The sequence below is a fragment of the Desmodus rotundus genome, chromosome 7 (assembly GCF_022682495.2).
Source record: "Desmodus rotundus isolate HL8 chromosome 7, HLdesRot8A.1, whole genome shotgun sequence".
NCBI classification, from domain to species: Eukaryota; Metazoa; Chordata; class Mammalia; order Chiroptera; family Phyllostomidae; genus Desmodus; species Desmodus rotundus.
Genome location: NC_071393.1, coordinates 88,176,298 through 88,200,301, shown reverse-complemented (window position 1 = coordinate 88,200,301; position 24,004 = coordinate 88,176,298). Strand labels below are relative to the sequence as shown.

General features: G+C 42.4%; 1 protein-coding gene across 2 annotated transcripts in view; it reads right to left on the bottom strand.

Annotated features, from left to right (window-relative positions):
- Positions 1 to 356: 356 nt before the first annotated feature.
- Positions 357 to 24,004, bottom strand: part of MYZAP (myocardial zonula adherens protein) — an 86,431-nt gene continuing 62,783 nt past the window's right edge. Inside the window, exons 11-13 of one of the 2 annotated variants that reach the window (XM_024567425.3) lie at positions 22,587 to 22,670; positions 10,084 to 10,184; positions 357 to 1,309 (exon numbers count right to left, since the gene is read on the bottom strand). In XM_024567425.3, the coding sequence (XP_024423193.1) occupies positions 1,213 to 1,309; positions 10,084 to 10,184; positions 22,587 to 22,670 (282 nt within the window). In that variant the 3' untranslated portion in view covers positions 357 to 1,212. The remainder of the gene's footprint in view (positions 1,310 to 10,083; positions 10,185 to 22,586; positions 22,671 to 24,004) is intronic. The other variant, XM_045201248.2, reaches the window with a different exon arrangement.

The window sequence follows — 24,004 nt, the reverse complement described above, 5'->3', positions numbered from 1 at the left end:
CTTATAGTTTACAAGTGCTTCTATAGACTCTCCAGGGGTGTCAAACTCATTTTCACCGGGGGCCACATCAGTCTCTGGGTTGCTTCAAAGGGCCGAATGTAATTTTAGGACTGTATACATGTAACTACTCCTTAACAGTTAAGCAAGAGCTGCCGCAGGGTACAAAAAAGGTGCTGGGCAGGACAAAACAAGGTGGAGGGCCAGATCTGGCCCACGGGCCTTGTGTTTGCCGCCTGTGGATGCTGATTGAAAGCTCACCACGCCCTGACTTTGACACTCACTCCAGAGTCTGATTCTGCATTCTAGCCCTTGTACACGGTCACGGGTGAAACACAGAGACAACATCAGTAGAACAAAATATATGGCATTTATTAAACAGATGTGACACAGGTTATTATAATATCAAAGTAGAGAAGGCATGAACAAGTTACTCATTCATTTAACAAAAACACCAATCAATACTGAAAACATGAAATGATCAAATTTCCACAACATTCAAAATTTTCTTTCAGTTAAAGTGAGAAAGAAAAAAGAATCGCAGGTCGAATAAATACAGTGATTTCTGCTGGCTCCATAAAGGCATAAGGCACAAATTAAGCCGAGGGATCAGCACATCGGAATGAAGCACGTGTGTCCACACGAGGACCATCGCCGTGGTCCCCACTACCCTGCACACAACCTCGGCACCGAGCGGAGACAGCACCTGCGCTGGGCAGCCCTCCCTCCCAGGGTCAGGTTTCCCCGGGTGCCCATGCTGTCATGGACAGGCTTCTCTGTACCACAGAAATACTGCCTCTAATACTTTTACGGGTAAACAAAACCTCCATGTGGTAACAAATGGTCCTGGCATGAATAACATGAAATTTCAAATAAATGCCCTTTTTCCTCCCAACTGAAGTCTAGTAAAACAAAATAAATTGTGAGGGAATTCTGGCAGGATTTCAGTGTATACTTGGAAAACTAATGATGGCCCAGTACAGCAGGGTAGGCTGATTCGGGGTTTGAAATATGACCTTGTAAACCTCTATCCTCCCCTCCCCCTCCCCCTCCACTTTCCTTCATGTTTTAAGAAATGGATCAGAAGCTCAGGAATTTCCATTCTGGCTTGAACTGTGTGTACGAAGAAGCAACAGTCACCCTTTGCAGACCTCAAGCCGCAGGGTTCCAGGGCCTTGTCCACCTGTGAAAAGTGCACTGCACGTCTCTGAGTGCCTAAGTCAGACTTTTCTTCATGGTCAACTCCAGCACGCGAGCGTACGGGGCGTAGCTCCGGGAAGGCATCGCAATCTCACGGGTCTGATTTGCTTCGCTGAGAAATGAAAAAAGCCTGGTCAGGAAGATGAAACAAAACTCTCCATGCTCTTGGGTGAGACAACCCTAGGAAATGGTTTTCCAACACTGGAAAATAGACTGTAATAATGCAGTTGAATATTTCATTTAAATGTTACATAAGGGACCATTATTTGTAGCAACTATTAAAGGTTAGCACGTACAAGGCATCAATGACTCAGGAAAATATAAAACTTGCACTGAAGGAACTCATAATGTGGTAGGAAAGATACGTGCATAAATAGTTTTAACACGATATAGGGCACTGCTATAGTAGAGACATGAAGAGCTGTGATGCCTACTCTCCATTTGCCCATTCAGATATACTCTCCCCCTTCTCCACCTCATTCTGGGCCCTGGAAGCTGACCTGAAGGCTTCCAGTTGGCTTTGATTGATTGGGACATGGTAGCCGGAGATGAGAACACAGAAGGACAGAGAGTTGAGGACATTTGTTCCCTCCCAGCCAGGAGGCAGCTTGCAGTTACTATACTCCTCCGGCAAAGGCCAGAGGGACAGCCCTGACGTCTGTCTCTTTCGCCAGCTTTCACCCCTGCCTTTTCAGGTTCAGGCTGGTAACAGCTTCTACTGTGGCTAGCTCCAGACTCTGCCACTGTCCCTTGTGTATTTTCCATAAAGCTGCTTAAATCTTTACAAATAGTCCCTTCATTTAAGTCTCTTCAATATTCCCTTCCAGCCAGGACCCTGAGAAATTTGACAATGAACATATTATGGGCAAACTGAGGGTAGAGCAAGTTAGCATGACCAGGAGGGCATCTGGAAATTCCCAGGAAGACGAATCTTGAAGGGTTCTTAGGCATTCCTCACGTGGGCAAGGAGGAGATGGGAATTCCGGGCAGAAGGGACAGGATGTACAGAGGCAAAGAAGGGTGAACACAAAGGCTACAGGTGTGGAAAGAAGATATACTTGGTTCAACTGGAGCAAAGACATTACGATGAGAAGTTGTTGGAGATGAGACGTGGTGGAGGAGGGCTTCCAGGTGGAGGTGTACTTTGCTAAGGAGTTCAGAAGGGGACAGAAAGCCACGAAAGGCTTCTAAGGGGTTTGGGGGCATGACATGCTCCTATCTGTATTCTAGCAAAATTTTTTGGTACTGCTGAGGGTTGACAGCCTAGGGGTCAGTCTGGAGGCAGAAGGTGGGTTAGGAGATCTGTGCCATTCAGGAGGTGATCGTGAGCATAAACTCTAACAAGAGCACTGCAGGTGAAGCGGCAAGGAAAAGTCAGGGAGGTATTTGGGAAGTAGAACTAATAGGATTTAGTGACTAAGATGGAGACATATTCCATATGTTTTCCTCTTGGACACATATACAACTACATTTCCCAGCCTCCCTTGCAATTCAGTGGGCCATGTGACTAAATGAGGAGAAATCATTTACAGTTGACTCTTGAAGAACATGGGTTTGAACTGAGCAGGTCATGTAAGAATTAACACGGTTTTTAAATCCATATATAAGTGGGGGCCTGCAAAGTTTGAACTCGTGTTCTTTTAGGGACAACAGTATGTTCAGTCCCTAAACAGTATTTTCAGCAGATGGAAATCCACGTTTTCTGAGGGCCTACTTTTTATCCACAGATTTTTCACTGCGTGGGGATTGGTACCCCTAATTCCTGCATTATTCAATGGTCAACTGAATATTACTTCCATGGTTAGCCTGTAAAAACCTTCTACGCAAATCTCTATGTTCTTTCTTTTCATGCAGAGAATACAGTGGAGGACCCAAGAGGACTCCAAAACCCAGGCAGAGTCACTAGATGGGAGAGTCCTGGGTTCCCGAACACCTGTGTGGAGGAAGGCTCATACCAACCTGCCTTAGACTACGGTGGGAATCAACCTTTACTGAGTTCAGCCCCCAAGATCTCTGAACTGTTTGTTACAGCAGCTACATTTCTTAACCCAACTGATGCAATGACCGACTGTGTATATGAGGTGTAAGATTCAGCCCCCTTTCCCTAACTTCCCATGGCCGATTCCTCACCAAGTGGCACAAAATCTACCTACTAAAATACTGTTTTGTCCTCTGTCTTCTCTATTCCCCCAGCCATGGCTTTAGTTCAGGCTCTCATAATTTATCTTTGAATACTGGAATAGTATCCTAAATGGTCTCCCTGATTCCAGTGTTGGCAAAGTCTTCCACCTCCCTGGATCTACTGTCAAGGGCATCTTCTTAAAAAGACAATCAGAGCCTATTAGTATTCTTGAAACTCTTCAGTCTCCCCATTACTTCCTGGGTGAAGCCCAACTCCTCTGTATGGTCTAAAGGTCCTCTACCGCCTCCCGTTTTATCTCCTGGCTGGCCTTGCAAACCAACACACAATTCTCCCCATTTACTGCACTGCTGCATCCCTCCCTGCCACTCTCCAGCTGACCCTCCCACCCTGAATGCTTCCCTGATCAAATCAACCTGATGAATTCCTGTCTATATTTCAAGACTCAAACCAAGCATCACCTCCTATATGATAATTCCCCCAACTCCCCACACCAGCGATAGAAACGATCCTTCCTTTCTTTAAACATTCACAGTTTCCTTGAGTGGTGCTGTCCAATTTCCCGCTTCCCAAAGGTTCACTTTTGCTAAACTTTCCAATCACTAACACCTCCCATTACTTGGCAGTGATTTTCAACTAAAGAGCAGTAAGGAGACAGCTTCTTAATGGGGTCTATCAGAAGCTTGGCGGGGGGACGTTAAACTTCACATGTCTCTCCCCAAATGATTCAATATGTCCCTTCTGTGCTCTCCACCCTGTCACACAGGAGTCTGACACACCCCTGGAGCAACTCATCACACCTACTGGTCTATGTGTTTTCTCCTCTGCTGGGTACACTTTCTTAAAGGGTGAAAACCATCTTTCAATCATCTTAATGATGCCAGAGGCTCACTCAGTCAGGCCAGGCACAGAGCCCGCACTCCACAGACAGACGGCAAAGGAATCCAGAGGTCAAGGGATGTCAAGAAGTTGTCAGAGTGTCACCTGCCGCACAGAGGAAGCCACAGGATCTGGCAGCGCAGGGACCCTCAGGGCCCTCGGCAGGCAGTTTACTGGAGTGCCAGGGGCAGCAGCCAGGTGGCAGTTTCTGCCAACTACTGTGAAAATTCCACACAACAGAAATGGTCTCCAGTGACAATATCTTCAAAGCCCATAAAGTACAGAAATATTTATAAACGTGGACCTTCTGGGTTTCAAAAACAGGCTCTTACACTCCAACCAAAAAGAGGAGAGGTATTTTATTCAGTTGATCACTAGGAAACAACAAGATTTCAAGAACACAAATAATTTTTCAACTACATAATTGAAATTTGACCATTTTCTTTAACACATTAAGGCTATTGTTCACCTTTTATAAATCCATAAAGAGGCAGTTCCCCTGGGGGAAATGATAGCAGAATCAGTAAGTAAAGATTTAACAAAAGCTGCTTTGTGTTCTGGTCTCTATAACAGAAATTTGAAAATGTAGGCATTTTAAAGTGCTTACTATGTGCTTGGCACTTATGACCACAGGGAATATTTTTCATTAAGTTGTACCCATTAAGTCATAATTTATGAGTTTGCTAGAAACCAGGTTTTACTTGGGGCTGGAGAAAGACGCCTCTTTGTTTTGTTTATTTGTTTTTTGTTGTTCCACTTTTCTTTGTGAACTAACATTAGCTGACCTGAAAGTGCTCTCAATCTCTTTAATTAACATACGTCAAATCTTTCAAATCAAGCTCTTCAGTCTTTTATTTTAAAAATAAGAGTTTAAAAGCCCATGAAATCCCAGTGAGTACCTTCCTACCCTCTCTCGTTGCTCCACTAAGACAGCCTTGCTCTCCAAGAATTTGTGTAACACAGAGTTCGATGAAAGAAGAGAAGGCAGAGACGGCGCTGCTGAGATTGGACAGATGACACTGGCCTCTGGCAGGTTGGTGGCAGTGGGGATAGACCGGTATGAAGCAAGTCATGAAGAAAAAAGACAGCCCTGTATGTGCGAGTGAGTCTAGGAGCAAACAATGCATGTTTCAAGGTGACTGCGGTACATTGGGCTTAGGTAACTGGAAAAGTAGTGGAAGCAAAAGAAAAACATAAAAATATGGTCACTACACTGTGGACATTATGCCTGTGTCCCACTCACCTCAGCAAGCTCCTGAGGGAAAGACTATCAAAATCTTGCTATTCTGGGTGACAAAAGCAGCATGCAAAGAGGTGAGGAATTTGCCCAGCCAAAGCTGTCCATATAGCAAGAGGAGGCAGATGCGGGACCCAAACCCTGAGTAACTTCCAGCCAGTGCTCACCACTACGAAGAGAAACTGACTTTGATCAAAAGAGTAACTGGCTCAGTGATGGATCTGATGCTTACGAAGCTCAAGCAGATGCCGGCTGGGGGTGCCCAGCAGGCAACCGGAAGTGAGGACTTGGATGCAAGAAAGAGGTTCAACTACTCGATGGCTGAGCCACAGGCAGGCAAGAGGTAGAGCCACGGGACTAGATGCCTTCTTTGCAGAACTACGTAACTGAGATAGACCAAGAGGAGTTTCCACAGTGGGGTCTTAGAAGAAGAAGAGGAACCATCAAAAAAGATGAAGGACAAGCCAGGGAACCAGGAGAGAAAAGTCCTCCCAGGGTAAGAAGCGGACATTCTTCTGCATAAGAAGAACGATCAAAAGCTACAGAGTGTGGAGGAAAAGGGGCCACATATCAAACCTGAGAAGCTCAGGAAAGGCCTGCAAGGCGGCCTTACAAACTCAGAGACATAAAGTAACCACACAGGATGGTCTGAAATTAATGTTTTCTATAAAAGCCTTTCACGGTGGGTAGTCACATCCTAGGGTGGTATTTTTCCCTAACAGAGGTCAGTCTTTACCTTAACCGAGCCTGTCCGTTGTCTTTTTGCATCTATGATAACATCCCTTTGGAATGTCAAAGTAATTTCCTTTTCTTGGATCCCTCAAAGCACAGCCACAAATCCCCGCACTGCTCTTGTTACCCTGTTCATTGCTGCCTGTTAACTATCCTACAAATGTAAAGCAAGTATATGTCTATTCATTACTTTTCATCCAATCCCAGAGATTTCCTGCTTTGCCTTCTCCTGCCTCCCTAATCTATCACCAGTGGAGTTCATGTAACTCCCTTAATCCTCCTCCTTTGATTATAATGTATAAAATAAGATGCAAAACTGACATTTTCTAGAGCATTTTCTCAGCCCGTTGAGATTTTGCTTCCCAGCAATTGCCATCAGTTTGGCTCAAATTAACTCATAAAAGTTCTTAGAGGTTTGGACGTTTCTTACGTTGACAAGAGGGATGGCTCCAATCAACAAGTATTAAGCATCTACTATGTGCGAGGTACCACTCTAAGTAAGTCCTAGAGGGACTCTAACTAGTGAAATGGATGAAAATCCCTGTCCTCATGACGCTTACATTCTAGTTGGGGGAGAAAGATAATAAACACAAAGATGTAAAATATAAGCAAGAAAAGTTTTTCCAAGTCTTTTATTAAATAAATTATAATACAGATTAGCTGCCTAAATCCCCACAGGGGTGGCCAACCTTTTGGTGTCTCTAGGCCACACTGGAAGAAGAGTTGTCTTAGGCCGTACATTAAATACACAAACACTAACAAAAACTGATGAGCAAAAAAAAAAAGGTTTTAAGTAAATTTACAGTTTTGTGTTGGGCTGCATTCATAGCCGTCCTGAGCTGCCCGTGGCCTATGGGCTGCAGGTTGGACACCCTGGTTCATTCATTCAGCCAACAAATGTTTACTGAGCATCAAATAAATGCTTGACCAGGGGATGGCAGCCTAGGGTCCCTGTCCACAGGTGTACCCAGTGTTGGTGGGGACAGGGAAAACATGGGGTAGGGTGGGGGTAATAAATGGGCTTGATGGCTCTGTAAGTAGAGAAAAGGCTGATTTCAATTTTTGTCAGCAATGCATACAAACAGAGCAGCTCTAATAGTGAAATGCTGTAGCCGTAGCACAGAACGCACCCCTGCAGGTGTGAACAGAAATGAGTCGCAGGTACTGGGCTGCTCTACAGGGAGACGTTGTGCCTGGCGCTTGGAACATACTGGGGCCACTCTGATGTCTCAGCTGCAGAGACCAATCGGCCTGCCTAGAGCGTGTCAGTCCCCTGATAGTTTAATTGGACACATCAGTGCCTATTAAAGCACTATACACTTGATTAAGCTATTAACACATTTAATAAAATCACTGATAACCACAAATAAAATTAAGTTAATGAAATTGTCTTAGGACACACAAATTCATTTATATTTGATATAGTGTCTCATATGTAAAGTCAGAGTTTTTACTTAGTTAATAGTAACAATAGCTATTATTTTTTAAGCACTTAACCTCGGTCTAGTCACCATGCTAAATACTCTACACACCTGTTTGCATGTAACCCTCACAGCAGCTCTATGAGATCAGACACGGCCATCTTCTTTCCCATTTTAAGGGTGAAATAATTGAGGCTTAAGAGAGAATGAGCAGCTTGCCCGAGGCTATGCTCAGCTGACAGCCGGCTGTGCAGGGCACCCCTGAAGCCTGAGGTTCCCCAACTGGACTACACTGCGGAGTTCTTGGTGGGAGAAGAACAGGTAGTAAGGACTTAGGGAGTAAGCCTGCATCATGGAGGCTTAATTCAATACTTTCATTGACCTAAAACACTGTGGAGGACCCTGCTTTTAAAATATTCTGCAAAATACTATGAAGTCTTCCATTGGTTAGATGCAAGTTTGAAGTCCAAATAAGAACCAGGAATTCTGTTAGAACATACAGAACACAATTTAGTAACTCTTTAGTTATTACTGTAAAACCAGCAGTGTACCACACCAGGACCGAAAGGACTGGTTCTAATCCTGGCTGTGTCGCTCCCTGTCATTCACGTTATCTCTCTGGGCCTCAATTTTGGTGTCTATAAAACAGGGGGACCGAACTAAACCAAGGGTCCAATTTGTTTTGGCCATACAACTCTTATTCAAACAAAACCTTACTTGAAATCCAACATATAAAAAACACTAAAAGCTGAGCTCCTCTCAGATTTTTTTTTGATGGGGGTGGGCGGCAGAGGTTGGGGGCGGCGGGGTGGGGCACACAGGCCAGCTCCTTGCTAACATCTTCACCCCAGGGCCCCTAGCCCAGAGCGTGGCAGTTCCAGTAACACAGGTGGAAAACTTCTGCCCTGAATTATCTCCAAAGACACCGTGGTCCTCCCCACCTGGACTGGCACGGCGCCTGTCACATAGTAGGCACTTAATAAATATTTGTGAGGAAACAAATGAAATATTATTCTGCCTTTTCGGAAATGCAGATATGTAGTTTTCATTTCCTCTGCTGATTGACCTGGGTAGTTAAAGTGCTAAGATGGATCCTGGGGGAAACCAAATGTTACATTTATGGAAAAGCTGCTTTTAGATACTGAAGTGGCTTCCAAGTTCACCTCGGCCATAAGTTAAGGGTCTGTCAGCACTTCCATTATGAAACCGCCTTGTGGTTGCAGAACTTCTCCGTAAAAGTTTGCTTCAGGCTATCCTTCGGCACACAAATTGAAAACCTTGTCTTAAGCCAAAATGTGGGAATTAGAAAACAAACAAGTGATTGGTTTCAGACCCAGTTTTGTACCTGTCCTGGCCAAACAAGATTTATTATGTGGGCAATTAGAGTGGACTAAGCCACTGGGTTCTTAAAAAAATAAAAAAGGAGGCAAATGACCAAACTATTTATATTTCAAAAGGATTCCCTGAACATGATCAATCATTCCTTCTGCCTATATTTTTATCATGTACTTTGTACCCCATGTAGATGAGTCCTGGAGTCTATTTACATTTATTTTCTCTTTCTTTCCTTTTCTTTTTTTCCTTTTCTTCTTTCTTTCTTTCTTAAATTTTCTGTTAATCATATCAGAATGATGAAATTGCCTTGTTTTTAGTAGAAAGCAAGCAACGTAAATGAGAACAACATGACATTCGATTCTGGTTACCTAAATTACAGGCCACATGTCATCCGCATCCGTCTTAGAAACTTTTTTTATATCTTCCCTGGGCCAAGCACAGTCTCGAGCATCCAGAGAGGGTGGGTTAGTTACTGGTTCCCGTGCTCTAGTCTTACCAGGGAAAGACCCAGGCCTGAGTGTGTGCAGCTTAACATTGACTGTGTCGGTCCTCTAGCTCAGAAACACAACTGCACGAAGCAGGCTGCAGCTACTGCATACCTGCCCACGACTAAAACACATCGTTCATTCATGAATCTGATTCCGTGCTTGACAACAGTCTGTTAGGGTGCTGGGAAACAGAAGAATTTTGTTCCAGATTTAGACCCTCTCTCCTCTGCAGAACTAGAGCACCTCTCACACTCGTAGGTCCCTCTCACACTGTTGTGGGTTACTGCCAAATATCTATCTCCCCTTCCAGACTGCACTCTGGGATGGGAACTAAGTCCATTCTTCTCCGTGTCATAACTGTTGGGCACAGGCACAGCCCTCAGAAGATGTTTGCGGAAGGAAGGAAGGAAGGAAGGAAGGACCAACTAATCTCTCTGTGAACTGGCTTCCCAGATCTCTCCTTCGCTGTCCCCTCTGCCCTGTACAATGTCCCCGCTCCCACAGAAACCAGTCAGATGCCTCAGCAGCCACCACTTACCTTTGCAGAAATATTTTTTGATAGAAAGAATGCAGTTCTGGTCATAGCAGTCCAGGAAAGTATTTTCTTAGGTCAAAGAAGAATTTGAGTCAGAAAAACAGGAAATTCCTAAATACCTGGGTAGAAGATCACAGCCCACTCCGACCTCTCTGGTTTCCACTTCAGTCTTGGGCTGGGTTTCTGTTAAATAATCCAACTTACTTTGTAGTTCATTATTCTAGAGATGAGGAAAAAAAGTACTTTTACTAAAGCAAATATGTTCCCTGACAAATACATGATATAACTTACCTATATCATCAGATTTCCCCCATCACTATGTATGTATCGAACACCTCTTATACAGTAGGGGTTGAAGAAATATACTGACTGTATCCTTACAGATAGCTTTCTGTGCATGTATATACACATGTATCCAATTTTACATAAATGGAAACCAACTAAATATCCTGATCTATACATAAATCTGCTTTTTCACTTAACAATTTGTTGTGAATACCTTTCCACATTTATTAGTTTTCTTTTTATGTCAACAAACTATTTTAATGCATTCATAGCATTCCATTGTATAGATGTACATTATTTATTTAACTGGTCTCTTATTGATGGGAATTTAGATATGTAATGCTTTTTTGCAATTATAAATAAGGTACAGCTCAGCTTTTAATACTCCCTTATTAAACTATAAAATGAGTAAGTCTATTAATTTAATTTAGTGGGAAATACCTCTATAACTTAATAATTAGTATTTCATAGGTGTGGAAAATTCAGAATCTCAAACATATAAAATAGAACGAGCTCTTTGGGATTAAAATTAGCATTCTAATTAGCTTCTTTTTTCAGGCCGGGGCCAAACATTACGTATGTTGATGATTACATGCTCAGGAATTGGAAATTTGCCCCACGGGGGAAACGCGGGACAAAGGGGCAGAAAGGTGAGGACACTGGAGTGCAAACACATGAAGTGATGGTGCCTCGAGCACAAAGGGCAAAAAGCGTTCCCAAGCATTCAGAAAGAGGGTAACAGTGGCTACACCGGTATTTTTGGATGTTTACTGAAAAGTTCTGCATGTTTTGCTATAATGCTAGACTAGGTTTTCATGAGGCCATGACCACATCTACCTTACTGGTTATATCTTCAGAGCATAGCATGTAAGAGATGCAAGATAAATATTTATTGAATAAAAAACATGTAAATGTTTTTACAGTGGACATATTATTTGTACAACTAGAAAAACTTCACGGTATCTGTCTTTTCTTCTTTTTAAGTTGCAGCTGAAGCTGAAGCACTATTACAAGGCACTAGATAGCACACCAAAGTTTAAACGTTCTATGGAAACAGAAGTTCATTTGTTTGAAAGAAAGAATGTGGGTTACAGCTCCGTAGCTCCTGCTCTAAATGGATGATACCAGGCGCAGAGCAGCAGCTCTGGTACAAACTCATGTTCTGCAGGATATAAAGAACTATGAATTCTTTCTATACATGAGAAATGGTAGAAAGGAAGAGAATTCACTTCAGACTCCTTAGCAGGTCATGTCAGACCTATCACCTGCCTCTCAGTGCTGGCTCACTGACAGGGGTACATCTACATTCTCTCTCTCTCTCTCTCTCTGTGTGTGTGTGTGTGTGTGTCTTTCTCTGTCTCTCTCACTCACACACACACACACACACACACACAGAGCTTCCCTGGCAATATCTGGACTCTCCCATTCTTAAGGAAAAAGAAAGGCAGAAAAGGCCTGCCCTTCAACAGGTTCCAGCAATCCCATCACCTTCTCCCTTTCTCAGTGCACACTTTAATCATTTGGATGTTACAGAATGCTGGGGCTGGTACCTGTAGTTAGGGAGCATAAAAGACAAGGTTAGCAAACATGCCTCAACTGGTACACAGAGAAGAGTGGACAGGTAGCCCCAAATCCTTTGGTCTATTTCACAGGAACTCGATGTGTGCACATCGGAGACTTACTAAGGCACTGGAACCAAAAACTTATAAAAATTGATGTGATCGGTAAAAATAATCAGTAAAAAAAATTTGAGTATCTACTATGTAACAGATACACAGTACATCAAAGTAGGTGAGGGGTGGTGGCAGTTAAAAGAAATAAGGCATGATTGACAACCCTTGAGGAGCTCCATCTGAGGGACCACAGAATTCTGAGCAGAAAATAGCTGAACAAAGATAAGCCTGTGGCAAAGGGACCCACCGGATATTCAGGGGAAATTCAGGGGAGATGGGGAGAAGGACTGAACTGTGAGTGCAAGTTTCCTGGGGTTCGGCAAGGGAAACAAAGTTAAAGAAACAAAGGGGATGAGTATCGCAGAACTGTGGAAACATACCAACTGGGGAAAAGGCACCCTGATGCAGTATACAGGTGGGCAGGAATTAGGAAGTACCACGCATGCTGTTACAAACACCTTACACCCAATCCTGTGAGACCAAGGTCAACACCGGATTTTATGTCAACACTTGGGGTCCCAAGTAAAAACTGTAGTGAAAGGAAGTGAAACTACAGGCAGGAAGATCAGGCAAAGAAGTCATTAAAATTTTCCATTTCGCAGAGGGAGAGAGGCACCCTTCTAGCATAGAGGAGGAAGCAGTTCACAAATGAATCCTTTTGCAAAGAATAAATATAAACTCTGGACAAAGACCAAAGAACCACTTCTGAGATCTCTGGAGATTTAATAAGGACGGGCACGTTTTAGAGGGGAGGTAAAACCTGGGGCAGATGACAAGCATGGAATGGCTTCTTCACAATTCCTTTGTGTGTTTATCCATTTGCAGCTTTACCCAAGAGCAACACAGTCATGGGGGCGGCAGCACAGACGCAGTAACAACTCACTCAGAAGAACATCCTTCTGGTGGAATAAACCAGGGAAGAGAGTCCAGGACGAGCAGGGCTACCAAAAGTAAGGGGGGAGCCAAACAGGAGAGAAGGAAGTCAGAGACCCTAAATTCTGCATATAGACTCAGCTCGTCTCTGGCGGACCACCGTACCACGCATGTGTAGGGCCCACAAAAAAGTCTGCAGCCAAAGCTTGAAGAACTGAACCGAGATCTGAGTCATCACCCACTGCAGGCACAGAAAGGGGTATAACCAGATTCATTACCCTCTGAAACAAACACCTCAAAGCTCCTCAGGACAATAAAACAGAATCCAAAGTCTCCACAAGAAAACATTTACTGTGTCCAGATTATAATCCAACATTACTTGGCATGAAGAGTTAGAAAAATGTGACCCATTCCCAAGGGAAAAAGAGAACAACAGATGCCAGTCCTGAGATGAATCAGAGGGTGGAATTTGCAGACAAGGACCTTAAAACAGCCATTATAACTACGCTCAATGAGGTAAAGGAAAAATATGCTTGTAATTGACAAAGTAGTTTTAGAAAACCAACAGGAAGAAACAAAATATAAAAAAGAACCAAATGGAAATTTTAGAACAGGAAAAGGCAATGACTGAAATATAAAAAAGAAATCACTAGGTTGGCTTAAGAAAAGAACGGCAATGACAAAGGAAGACGTCAATGAGATTGATGATGCACTAATACAAATAATTTAATTAAAATAAAAGGGAAAGGCTGAAAATAATTAATGGAACTTCATGAAAATGTGGGACAATTTCTAAAAGCCTAGAAATCACTGGGATCACAGAAGGAAAAGAGAGAGAATGTAGAGCAGAAAAAATATTCACAGAAATAATGGCTAAAAACTTCCTAAACTTGGTAAAAGACATAACCTTACAAATTCAAGTTCGATAAACCCCAGAGAGGATAAATTCAAAGAGATACACACCTTGCCACATCACAGTCATAGGAAAACGCACAACTGAAGAACAATCTTGCAAGCGACTCTGTATAGGTGAGCAGTCACTGGAACTACCAAAGATTTCTCACCAGAACCCGCGGAAGCCAGAAGACAGTGAGTACTGAGAGAAAGACACTGTCAGCCTGGAACTCTCTCGGTTGCAGTAATGATGGTGAAATAGAGACCTTACTGTCAGGTAAGAGAAACTAAGTGAATCTGTCAGCATCGGACCCTCCCTACATAAAATGCTGAATAAAAGTTCTTCAGGTGGAAGAGAGATGCTCTCGGAGAGAAACTCAGATGTTCAGGAGTGAATGAAGAACACCAGAAATAGACAGTCCATGAGTAAATAGGAAAGACTCTATTTTCTCTTTGTTTCCCAAAGAAAACCACATTTGATATTTGGTATATGTCCTCTGGGCTTTTATTATTCCCCATTCTCTCATATGTAATTAGATTATAATACAAATACTTTTGTACTTTGTTCTTTTCATTTATATGTATTTCCTATTATAAACATTTTAATGGTTGCCTTATAGTTTCTCTTAATTTATTTAAGATACATATGATTTTAAAGCAAAAACTGTAACACTGTATTGGGGGTTTATAACATCCATATAGATACAATACGTAGGATAACTGAACAGCAGGGGGAGGGGTAAAGGGGCCTACATCTTTGCAAGGCTTCTGCATTTTACATGAAGTGGTGCAGCGTTACCTCTAAGTGGACTGTGAATAGTCAGTGATGTGCATCGTAATACGTGGAGCAATCACTATTAGAGAAAAATAAAACGGCAAAATTCCTAGTGATAGATTAAAGTGGAGTTCTAAAAACCATTGAATTAGTCCAAAGGAAAGGGGAAACAAAGCAAATAAGCAAAACAAACAAAGGGAATAGAAAGAAAACAAATGATAAAATGATAGATCTAAACCCAACAATAACAATACTGATTAAACACCCGTGGACTACATACTCCAGTTGAAAGACAGAGACTATCAGATGTATTAAAAAGAGCAAGACCCAACTTCACATTGTCTGTAAGAGATGCACTTTAAACAGGGAGGCACAGATCAGTTGAAAGTGAGTGGGTGGAAAACATCTACCAGGTAAATACGAAACAGAAGGCGGCAGGAATGGCCACATTAACATCAGATAAAATAGACTTCAAGACAAAGAGTATGAACAAAGGTAGTACCAACATTTCATAATAATGAACAGGTTAATTTATTGCCAAGACATAACAATCAAAAATATATATGTACCTCATAATGGAACTTCAAAATATATGACGTCAAAAACAACGGAATTAAAAAAGAAACAGTCTAACGCCATAGTAACAGATTTCAGCCCCACTCTCAGCAACTGATAGGACACTTACACAAAAACTGGGAAAACATAAATAATCTAAACAATATTATTAACCACTTAAATCTAATTAATATTTATAGAACACACACCAAAACAGCAGGATATATATTCTTTTCACAATACTAAACCAAGAGAAACCATATGGTGAGCCATAAAACAAGTCTCAATAAATTTAAAAGAATTAAAACCATACAAAGTATGTTCTCTGACCATAACAATTAAATTAGAAATCAAAAACTATACGATATATTTTTTTAAATAAACGTTCAACTATTTGGAAGTGAAACAACACACTTCTAAATAATCTGTTCGTCAAAGAAGACTCTCAAAGGAAATTAGGACATATTTTGCATCCTGTCAAAGCTTGTGGGATGCAGCTGAGGCAGAGATTAGAGGGACATTTATAGCTTTAAAGGCGTATATTACAAAAGGAGAAATGTCTAAAATCAATGACCTAAGGTCCACTTCAAGAAGCTAGAAAAAGAAGAGCAAAGTAATACCAAAATAATTAGAAAGGGGGACAGCAATAATGAATAGCAGAGCAAAGCTCAATAAAAAAGAAAATAGAGAAAGTCAGTAAAGCCAGATGCCATTTTAATTTTTTAAAAATCAACAAAATCGGTAACCTCCTAGCTAGACTGATCAAAGAAGGGAGGGAAGGTGGCACAAATTATCAATAACAGTAATGAAAGAGACACTGAAAGGAAACAGCTGGATACCTATGTGGGGGGAAAATCATCAGTCCTTACTTCATACAAAACACAAAAATGAACTCCAAATGGATCATAGACCTAAGTTAAAAAGCAAAAACTATAACATTTTTAGAGGAAATCATAGGAGAAAATCTCTGTGACCGTTTAGTAGGCAAAGGGTTCTTAGGATGCAAGAAGCATAAATCATAAAAGAAAAAAAGTGATAAGTTGAACTTCATAAAAAATAAAAACCTAAATACAAATACCTTCAAAATATATCAAAAGGTGAAAAAGCAAATGGAATGAAAGAACATGTTCACAATACAAGGAACTGGTATCCAGAATATACAAAGTATACATAATAAGAAGAAAACTAAAAACACATTAAAATAATGGACAAAGGGTTTAAACAGACACTTCTAAAAACAACATAAATGGCCGATAAGCATTTTAAAAGATGTTCAACATCACTAGTGACCACAAAATGCAAATAAAAACCACAATGAGATAGCACTTCATACCCTCTAAAATGCTTAAATTAAAAAAAACCTGTCAACACTAAGTCAGGGTGAGGATGTGGAGAAACTGGAACTCTCTCAACTGATGGTGGGAATATAAAATATCACAATCCCTTTACCACACTGTCTGACAGTTTCTTCAAAAGTTAAACCTGCATCTACAATACGATGCAGCTCTTGCACCTAGGAATCCACAGAAGAGGAATAAAACGTGCCCACATACTGACTTTGTTGTCATGTTCATAGCAGCTTTACTGAAGACAGCCCCCCACGGGAGGCAACTCACAGGCCTATCAACAAGTGAGTGGAGAAATCAGCTGTGATATACCCACACAACGCGATACCACTCCGCAGTATACCTGAAGTCACTACACCGAGTGAAAAAAGCTAGACACAAAAGAGTGCAGACTATGTGATTCCATTTCCACAAAATGCAAACGGGTCACAGTGACAAAAGCGATAAAAGTGACCCCTCCCTGGAAAAAGAAAGGGGTTGCCTGGAAAGAAGGGTTGCCAAGGGAAACAGAGTTATGGGGAGTGATGGCAATGTTCTGTATCCTAATTGTGATGGTGGTTTCACACGTATATGTGACTCGAAAGTCATCGAGTTGTACACTTCACTTTTTATTACGGTATAAATGACATATATCACATTAGTTTCAGATATACAACACAATGATTTGATATTTGTATATATTGCTAAATGGTCACCACAGTAAGTCTAGTTAACATCCATCATTATGCACGTGAAGTAGATGCGGTTTATTTACACAAATTAATATACAATAAGGTTGACGAGGAAGAAGTAAAAGACGGTGACAGCCTGCACATGGGTAGTACAAGGGAAGTTAGAAAGGGAAAGCTTTAAAAATACTTAAAAAATACAACGGACAGGGCTCGAGACAGGAGAACGGAGACTATTGCTCTCGGTCTTGCAGAACAGGACTGAACCGGATGACAGAGCAGCCCAGACTGCCGCCTGGCCTGTGCTCAGTAAAACGTCAATTCTAGAATTCAGAATCAAGTTCTGGGGTTTTCCTGCTTTCAAATACCACCACCTTGTGTTCAGACGTGAAATGCACAGTACTGGTGGCTGGGAGGCTGTGTGCCTTCCAGGAAGGAAGGACCTGGTATGGCAACTTTTGGCAGTTTTTTGGAAATTATGTCACAGTGGTATGGCGGTCGCCACCTCCCCCACTCCCTCGGGCCCAGGGAAGGGGCAGCAGAGCTGTAGCACATGCAGGAAACAAGAATGTGTGTCCAGTAAAGCTCGCACATGGAGCCCTGGGGCCTGGGGCGGCTGCCCCGGCGCTACTCGGGAAAGTTAATGAGAGTCTCAGGAGCGCACAGCAGACCCGGAGAGGTTTACGGACGACACAACACATGTTTAACACAGGACGGACCAAGCCAAGGCATTTGGATCCTTCCCTCTGACTTTTAAATTAAGTTGTATGGGTAGAGCTTTCAGCAGAAAAAAATAAAATGGGATTTATTCAGAATTTCAGGAAGCTTATCAACCTTATGAAGATATATGCTTATAATTTCATTTTAAGAGGTGAGCAAATAAAAATCTGGAAAAAAGAAAAAAGGAAGGGCATATTTTGCACGAGGAAGACTCTGAATCGGTTGATGAAAACGCAGTCTGATGGGGCCAGCCTAGACAAACGTCTGGGGGGTTCGGGGGCCGGGGGGGCGGGAATCGCACAATCAAACGAGTTTAAGCATCAGTGAGTGCAAATGAGGAATTCAGGGACCAACACTGTCCCTATTTCTCTCTTTCCAGGAAGAAGAAGGGGGAAGAAGACAGAGGAGGAGGAAAAGGAGAAAATACACATCAATGGCGATGAAGGAGTCCAGCACCTAACAACTGATGATATAATGAACACATACACTTTTCCGATCACTTACTATTACCCAATTGAGTCCTTGCAACAACTCTGCGGAGGGGGTACCACTTGAAAGGGAGGACTTGCATTTATAGATGAGCAAACTAAGGGGCACTGAGCACTCAGCAATTTGCTCAGGATCACATAACTGGTTACGTGGCAGAGCTGAGATTTGGACTCAGGCAATCTGGCGTCAGAGTCTGTACTCAGGCCCTTCAAAGAAAGTAGCTACTTTATTAATAAGATGGAATATAGGAAGTTACCAGATTTGTCCACCAAGACTTTTCAGAGAGATCTGAAACCCCACAGTTGACATCATTATGGTTTAAGGCAGAGGATGGACAGTCATGGGGTGAAAATCACTGGTATTGGGATAGGTTAACACAATAGAAATTCCCAGTGGCCGACAGAAGCCTGTATTGTAAAGCCATATAATTAGACAAATTTGGAGAACACTGGTGTGACCTCATGATCTTAAAAAGACACACATTTCCCCCAATTCTGTCACTATTAAAACCGGCGCAGCACTTCGGCCCGCTACCAGTTCTCATGCCCAAGCGGCCTTCTGTGTAGCTCTCCACTGAAACGAGCCAGAGTTCCTTGGAGACAAGCCAATGCCCTGCCTTGGGACAGGACAGAAACGAGGACAGGTCTGAAACACTTTGTCACTGCCACGCATCAAGAATGACTCCAAGGTCTTCAGGAACCCTGCTACCTGGCACAGCAGTCAAGGTGGGAGAACGCTCCCCAGCTGAGATGTGACCATTTGAGCAACAAAATGAGGAGGAGAGGAGAGAAACCACTTATTATGGAAACGAGGAAGGTCTGAGAATTGCCTTGTGTTCATAATGCCACTCAAAGGAGAGTTAATAGAAAGTGTACAAAAATACAGTTTTAATAGAAAAGGGTGAGCATAAGATATTATACTTTGCATAAATTTTTACAACTAGGAAGCATTACTTTTACAGAGTATCCATTATATGCGTGTTTATAAAACTTCTGTGTTAGGTAGAAAAGAATAGCAAAAGGAATTAATTGTAAGTCAGGTCGTCCCAGGACTTTAGGGCCCATGGAGAGATGAGTTGGCCTTGGCAGTCATACAACCAGGTGGAAAGAGGGGCAGCAATTCACTGGCATCCGTGGTCACACACCACGGGCAAGGCACCGACAGTCAGCAGGGCGTCTGTAACATCATGTACCAGTCATAGGCCTCACGAGGAAAACCGAGTACTCAAACTCAATCTCTCATGTCCTAGGACAGTGATTTTCCACTGGTGAATTTTTAAAACATGTGATATCTGACTCTAGCCAGGGGCACTGACTTCTTTTCCCTTAGATTGTCAAATTTAAAAAATGACAATTGCCCATACAACAATAGCCGTCTGGTATGAATGAATCAAAAGTATACCTGTTTTTTGGTCAGATCAGCAAAAATGATATTGTTTTGGTGTGCTGCAGAATTTTAGTAATCAGTTTATGTGTGCCATGAGATAGAAAGGTTGAAAATCACTGTCTTAGGAGATGAAATCGCTTCATGGTCCAACCAAGTACAGGGAAATACTTGTATTAATAAGGAATGCATCCGTTTCTAATAATGCCAACAACCAGGTCAATGCATCCCAATGACAAGGGGTCCCGAGAGTGAATCACCCTGAAGCCACCTAGTCCTGTGACCCAAGAATCAGCAGGGCACCTACCCGCATCCTCTGACCTTAGCTATTCAGAAAAGGAATTCTATCTCCTTTGGATGGGAAAGGTCACTGCTTTTGTCTGGGAAGTGCCAGAATGATGGTAAGGCTAAGGAAACAGTGGCATAAGGAAAACAACAGCCTTTGGAAGATACACACACACAAAAAAAGAACAGAAACAATGAAATAAATTAGAACCATGATATTTAAATTAGAACCATGATATTTAGAATAGGTGAAAGGGTAAATGTATTATTCAATTTTGTCATTATGTAACTTATTTTGTACATGTTTTGTCTGCTGGTTAAGGTGGATGTTTGTAAAGTGGTCAAAAGGAATTAGTCATACTAACTTTGTAGTAGAATTTAAATAGGTTACAGGAATTTAATCTATCAAATTTATAACCGATCTTTAAATGCTCAAGAAAAACTGGTTTCTGAAGTCTTACTCACCAGATACACACAGCAGACCCTGCCGGCCCTCCCCCTTCCCTCCACACACTCACCGTTTCCTGACACACCACTTGTGCCCCTTTACCTGCAGCCTCCTTTGACCACCGTGTCCTACCCGCTCTGCGCAGGGCAGAACTGCCACAACCCCCGGGAGCAGGCCTCAACCAATGACTGACGGGAGTCAGTGGATGAACGCCCCAGCTTTCTGAACTTTTGGAAAGGATGACTCAGAGCCATGCGCACAGGTCTCCTAGACACCCCACAGTGGTAACCTCCTCAACAAGGCACCCAGGACTGGCTTGTGGCCCTTCCCTGTCTCACTGCCCCACTCCCCTCCCGGCACTTCTGGGATCACCTCCCAAATAAACTCTAAGAACTCATATCCAGTCTCAGGGTCTGGGCAACCCAAACTAGAAGGGGAGACGAGTTTAAGAAATCGAGCATTAAACAAAGCACAAATTTGTTTATGGCCTTTCTCCATGCGCAATATCCCCAAGGACGATTTGTAATCTATCCGTACAAGAGCTGGCTGAGTAGCCTGGCTGGTGGGAAGGGGAGGGGTGGCGGGCACTGTCTTGGGTGAACTTCTGTCTCTCCCGGCAGCATCTCCCCACTCGGTGCTGTAACCACGCTCTCTGTAGACCCATGAGCTTCTACTGGGACACTCACTCTCTGGCTCTCACTGGGCAAGAGGTGACTCCCCTCATGGGGAGCTATAATTTCAGAGGGCAATCCTCAAAACAGAAATGCTCATTCATAAGGTGGGAGCTGAACCCAGTGACTGTGGAGGGGAAGACAGGGATGGCATGGGACAAGTGTGTATTTACTCAGCTGTCAAGAGATTCTTAGACCATGAATCTGCTGCTAGGGCCCCGTGGGCCACAGAGGACGTCTGGTTATGACTTTTGCAGGCAGCCCCTCAAAAACAGAGTAAATGAAGGCCCAGCTCGCTACCCCGACAAACATGGTGGTCAAGAGCTCAGGCCTTGAACAGACTTACCCATCTCTTCTGCCACAGTGGGCAGGTTCCATAACGTGCCTGGACCTCAATTTCCCCATCCATAAAATGGGGGAAATGTAATCTAGCTCATTGGGCATCCCTCTGAATGAAGAGAGAACAATGCTAACAAGTTCAGCATTACTGAGTGTTCAGTACCTGCCAGGCACTTTCTATGCATTTTCATTGCACGGTCACATGCATGTAGGTGTAATTAAAATCCTCGTTTTAGAAGAAATGTCCCCAGTGCCTCCCAGCTAATAAGAAGCAGAAATCTGATTCCACTATTAACTTTAATGTTAAAGGATATAGATAGTAATTAACAGTGCCCAACAAATACTAGGTGCTTAATAAATGTCATTTCTTTCCTGGCCCCTTACTTCATCCTTCTCTCCTGGGCTGTCCCCGGGGAAGGACTACAGTGAAGAGACAGACAAGGAGAGATTCATGGAGGCTCAGAAGGAAGAGGCTCAGTGCCAAGCTCTTAATAAGTACCCTTCAGAGCAAATAGATTCTGGCTTCCCCTTCTGTTAATATCTAAGCCCTTAAGGTTCTTCCAGCTCTGTAATTTCCTTCTCTGGAACGTATACAAAATCTCCAAAATGACTTTCAAAAAGCCAGAAAGTCAGGAGTACTAACTAGTTTTAAAGTTCCAGGGGAAATGAAGTCGCTGCTGAAACACATGGACTCCGTTTTCTGGAAGAACACAGATTAGGAGCCCATCTCTCAGGCTGGCTCCGGCACTTACTTACTGAGCTGGGTGATCATGAGCAAAGCCACCTGCCTTCTCTGTGCCTCCTTTTTAAAAAATGGTTAATACAAAGATAATAATCCTTGTCTTGCCTTTTCTTAAAGCTGCTGAGAGAAGCATGTGAAGAACATATGTGAAAATACTTCACGAATTATAAAGCACTTACACAAACGTGGGCAATTATCAGTATTAATCAAAAGCTCATCAGACTTGCTAAGAAAATTCTTGAACAAGAAAAACAACAGCCAAAATTGGAGGTGAGCAGCAGGCTGGGATGAGAAGAGCCAGGTGGAAAAGAAAAACTAGCTGTCAGAACCTCATTTTCAGTGTCGGCGGTTAACCTTCAATCAATTTTACAAGGCCAGGAAATAGCCTTATTTTTAAGTAAGTGTCAATGGGAGGCTCAGCAATGTAAAATTTAATGGTAGGGAAGACACCAACTTAAAGAAACATAGCTTCTTACCTCTCCTTCTAAGAAAGATATCTTTTCTAAAAGTTGCAGGATTAGGAGCTGTTTCTGTTGCACCTTTTTCTTTAATGATTCGATCTAGACAGAAACAAATTGAAATTGTTAGTCAAAAATACAGAACTGCAGCAGTTAATCCGCTGGAAGAGATGCCTTTGATTTTCATTGCAACAAAACCTACACTTGGTTCTTTGTGTTTCTTGGAACAGTATTAACGTGAGATGCTCGTGGAAAGGCGGTTCTGTGCCCAGGTAAGCCTGGGACATCAGACGTGAACTTGGAGTCACATGTCTTTAGGTTTGTCCAACCTAACCTATTGCACTGATTTTGCCATCCCGCAGATGTCCCAGAGGACATGCTCAGGGAACTGCAGATGCCACTGTACACAACATAATCATTCAGTTTAAATTTACGAGGCACCCCGCATACCAGACATTCAGCTCTGTTATTCCTGCTAGTACATTCATATCTGTTCAACCAGGTGTCAAGAATTTGGGTCTGGGGAAAGGGTAACTGTCGCTGAGAGTGCTCATGAAATTCAGAGGCCTGGGGACTCGGGTGGCCTGGGGTGAGCAGGAACGAATCCCTAAAGAGACAGACTTGAGCTGGGATTTCACCTTTGTTTTTTTAATACGTGAATTGTACCTTGGACTACTCTTCATTTTTCACACATGTATCACGTCTCCGCAGACAAACTGCAGGTGGCCTAAAAGCAGGAACCAGGGCGCTCTGGGCCGGGCCGGGCCTTGGGTACTAGGGGAGATGGTGTGTGTGCTTTCCTGAACATAACTTACAACTTTGAAGAACACACCCATTTTCCAGCAATCTCCTATACTAAATCTGAGCATTTGAAAAATCTTTTAAAAAATCCCTCTCAGTGCAAAATGACATAATTTCTATAGAAGGGAATCTAGCAATAGCTGGAAAAAGCACAAAAATATAATTGCATTTACCCTTTGACTCAGCAATTCCATTTCTAAGAATAGATCCTAAAGATCCATTGGCCAAAATATGAAATCACTTGAATGTGAACATGGGACTTTGTTTTTCTAGAAACCAAAACTCTATAAAAAAATGAACAAGTATCTAACCTTCAAGAAAAAACAAAGATCTCTACAACACTGATACGGTGTGCCGTAAGGGACATATGGTATGCTAGCTTTGGGGTAAAACAGGTGAGGACAGATGAATGCATACATGTTTGCAAAAGGAAACACTGCAAAGATAAAAAAAATCGTAATTGTTAAGAATTAGTTGCCAGTAGGGAGGGGAGAAAATTAGGTGGAGGAAACAGAAGACAGACTTCTGATAAGATTGTATACGTGGGTTTAATTTTGAAAGCGCATTTTACAGATTCAAAAAATAAAACTAAACCAAAATGGAAAAAATTAAGTGAATCCTAAAACTTGAAAACA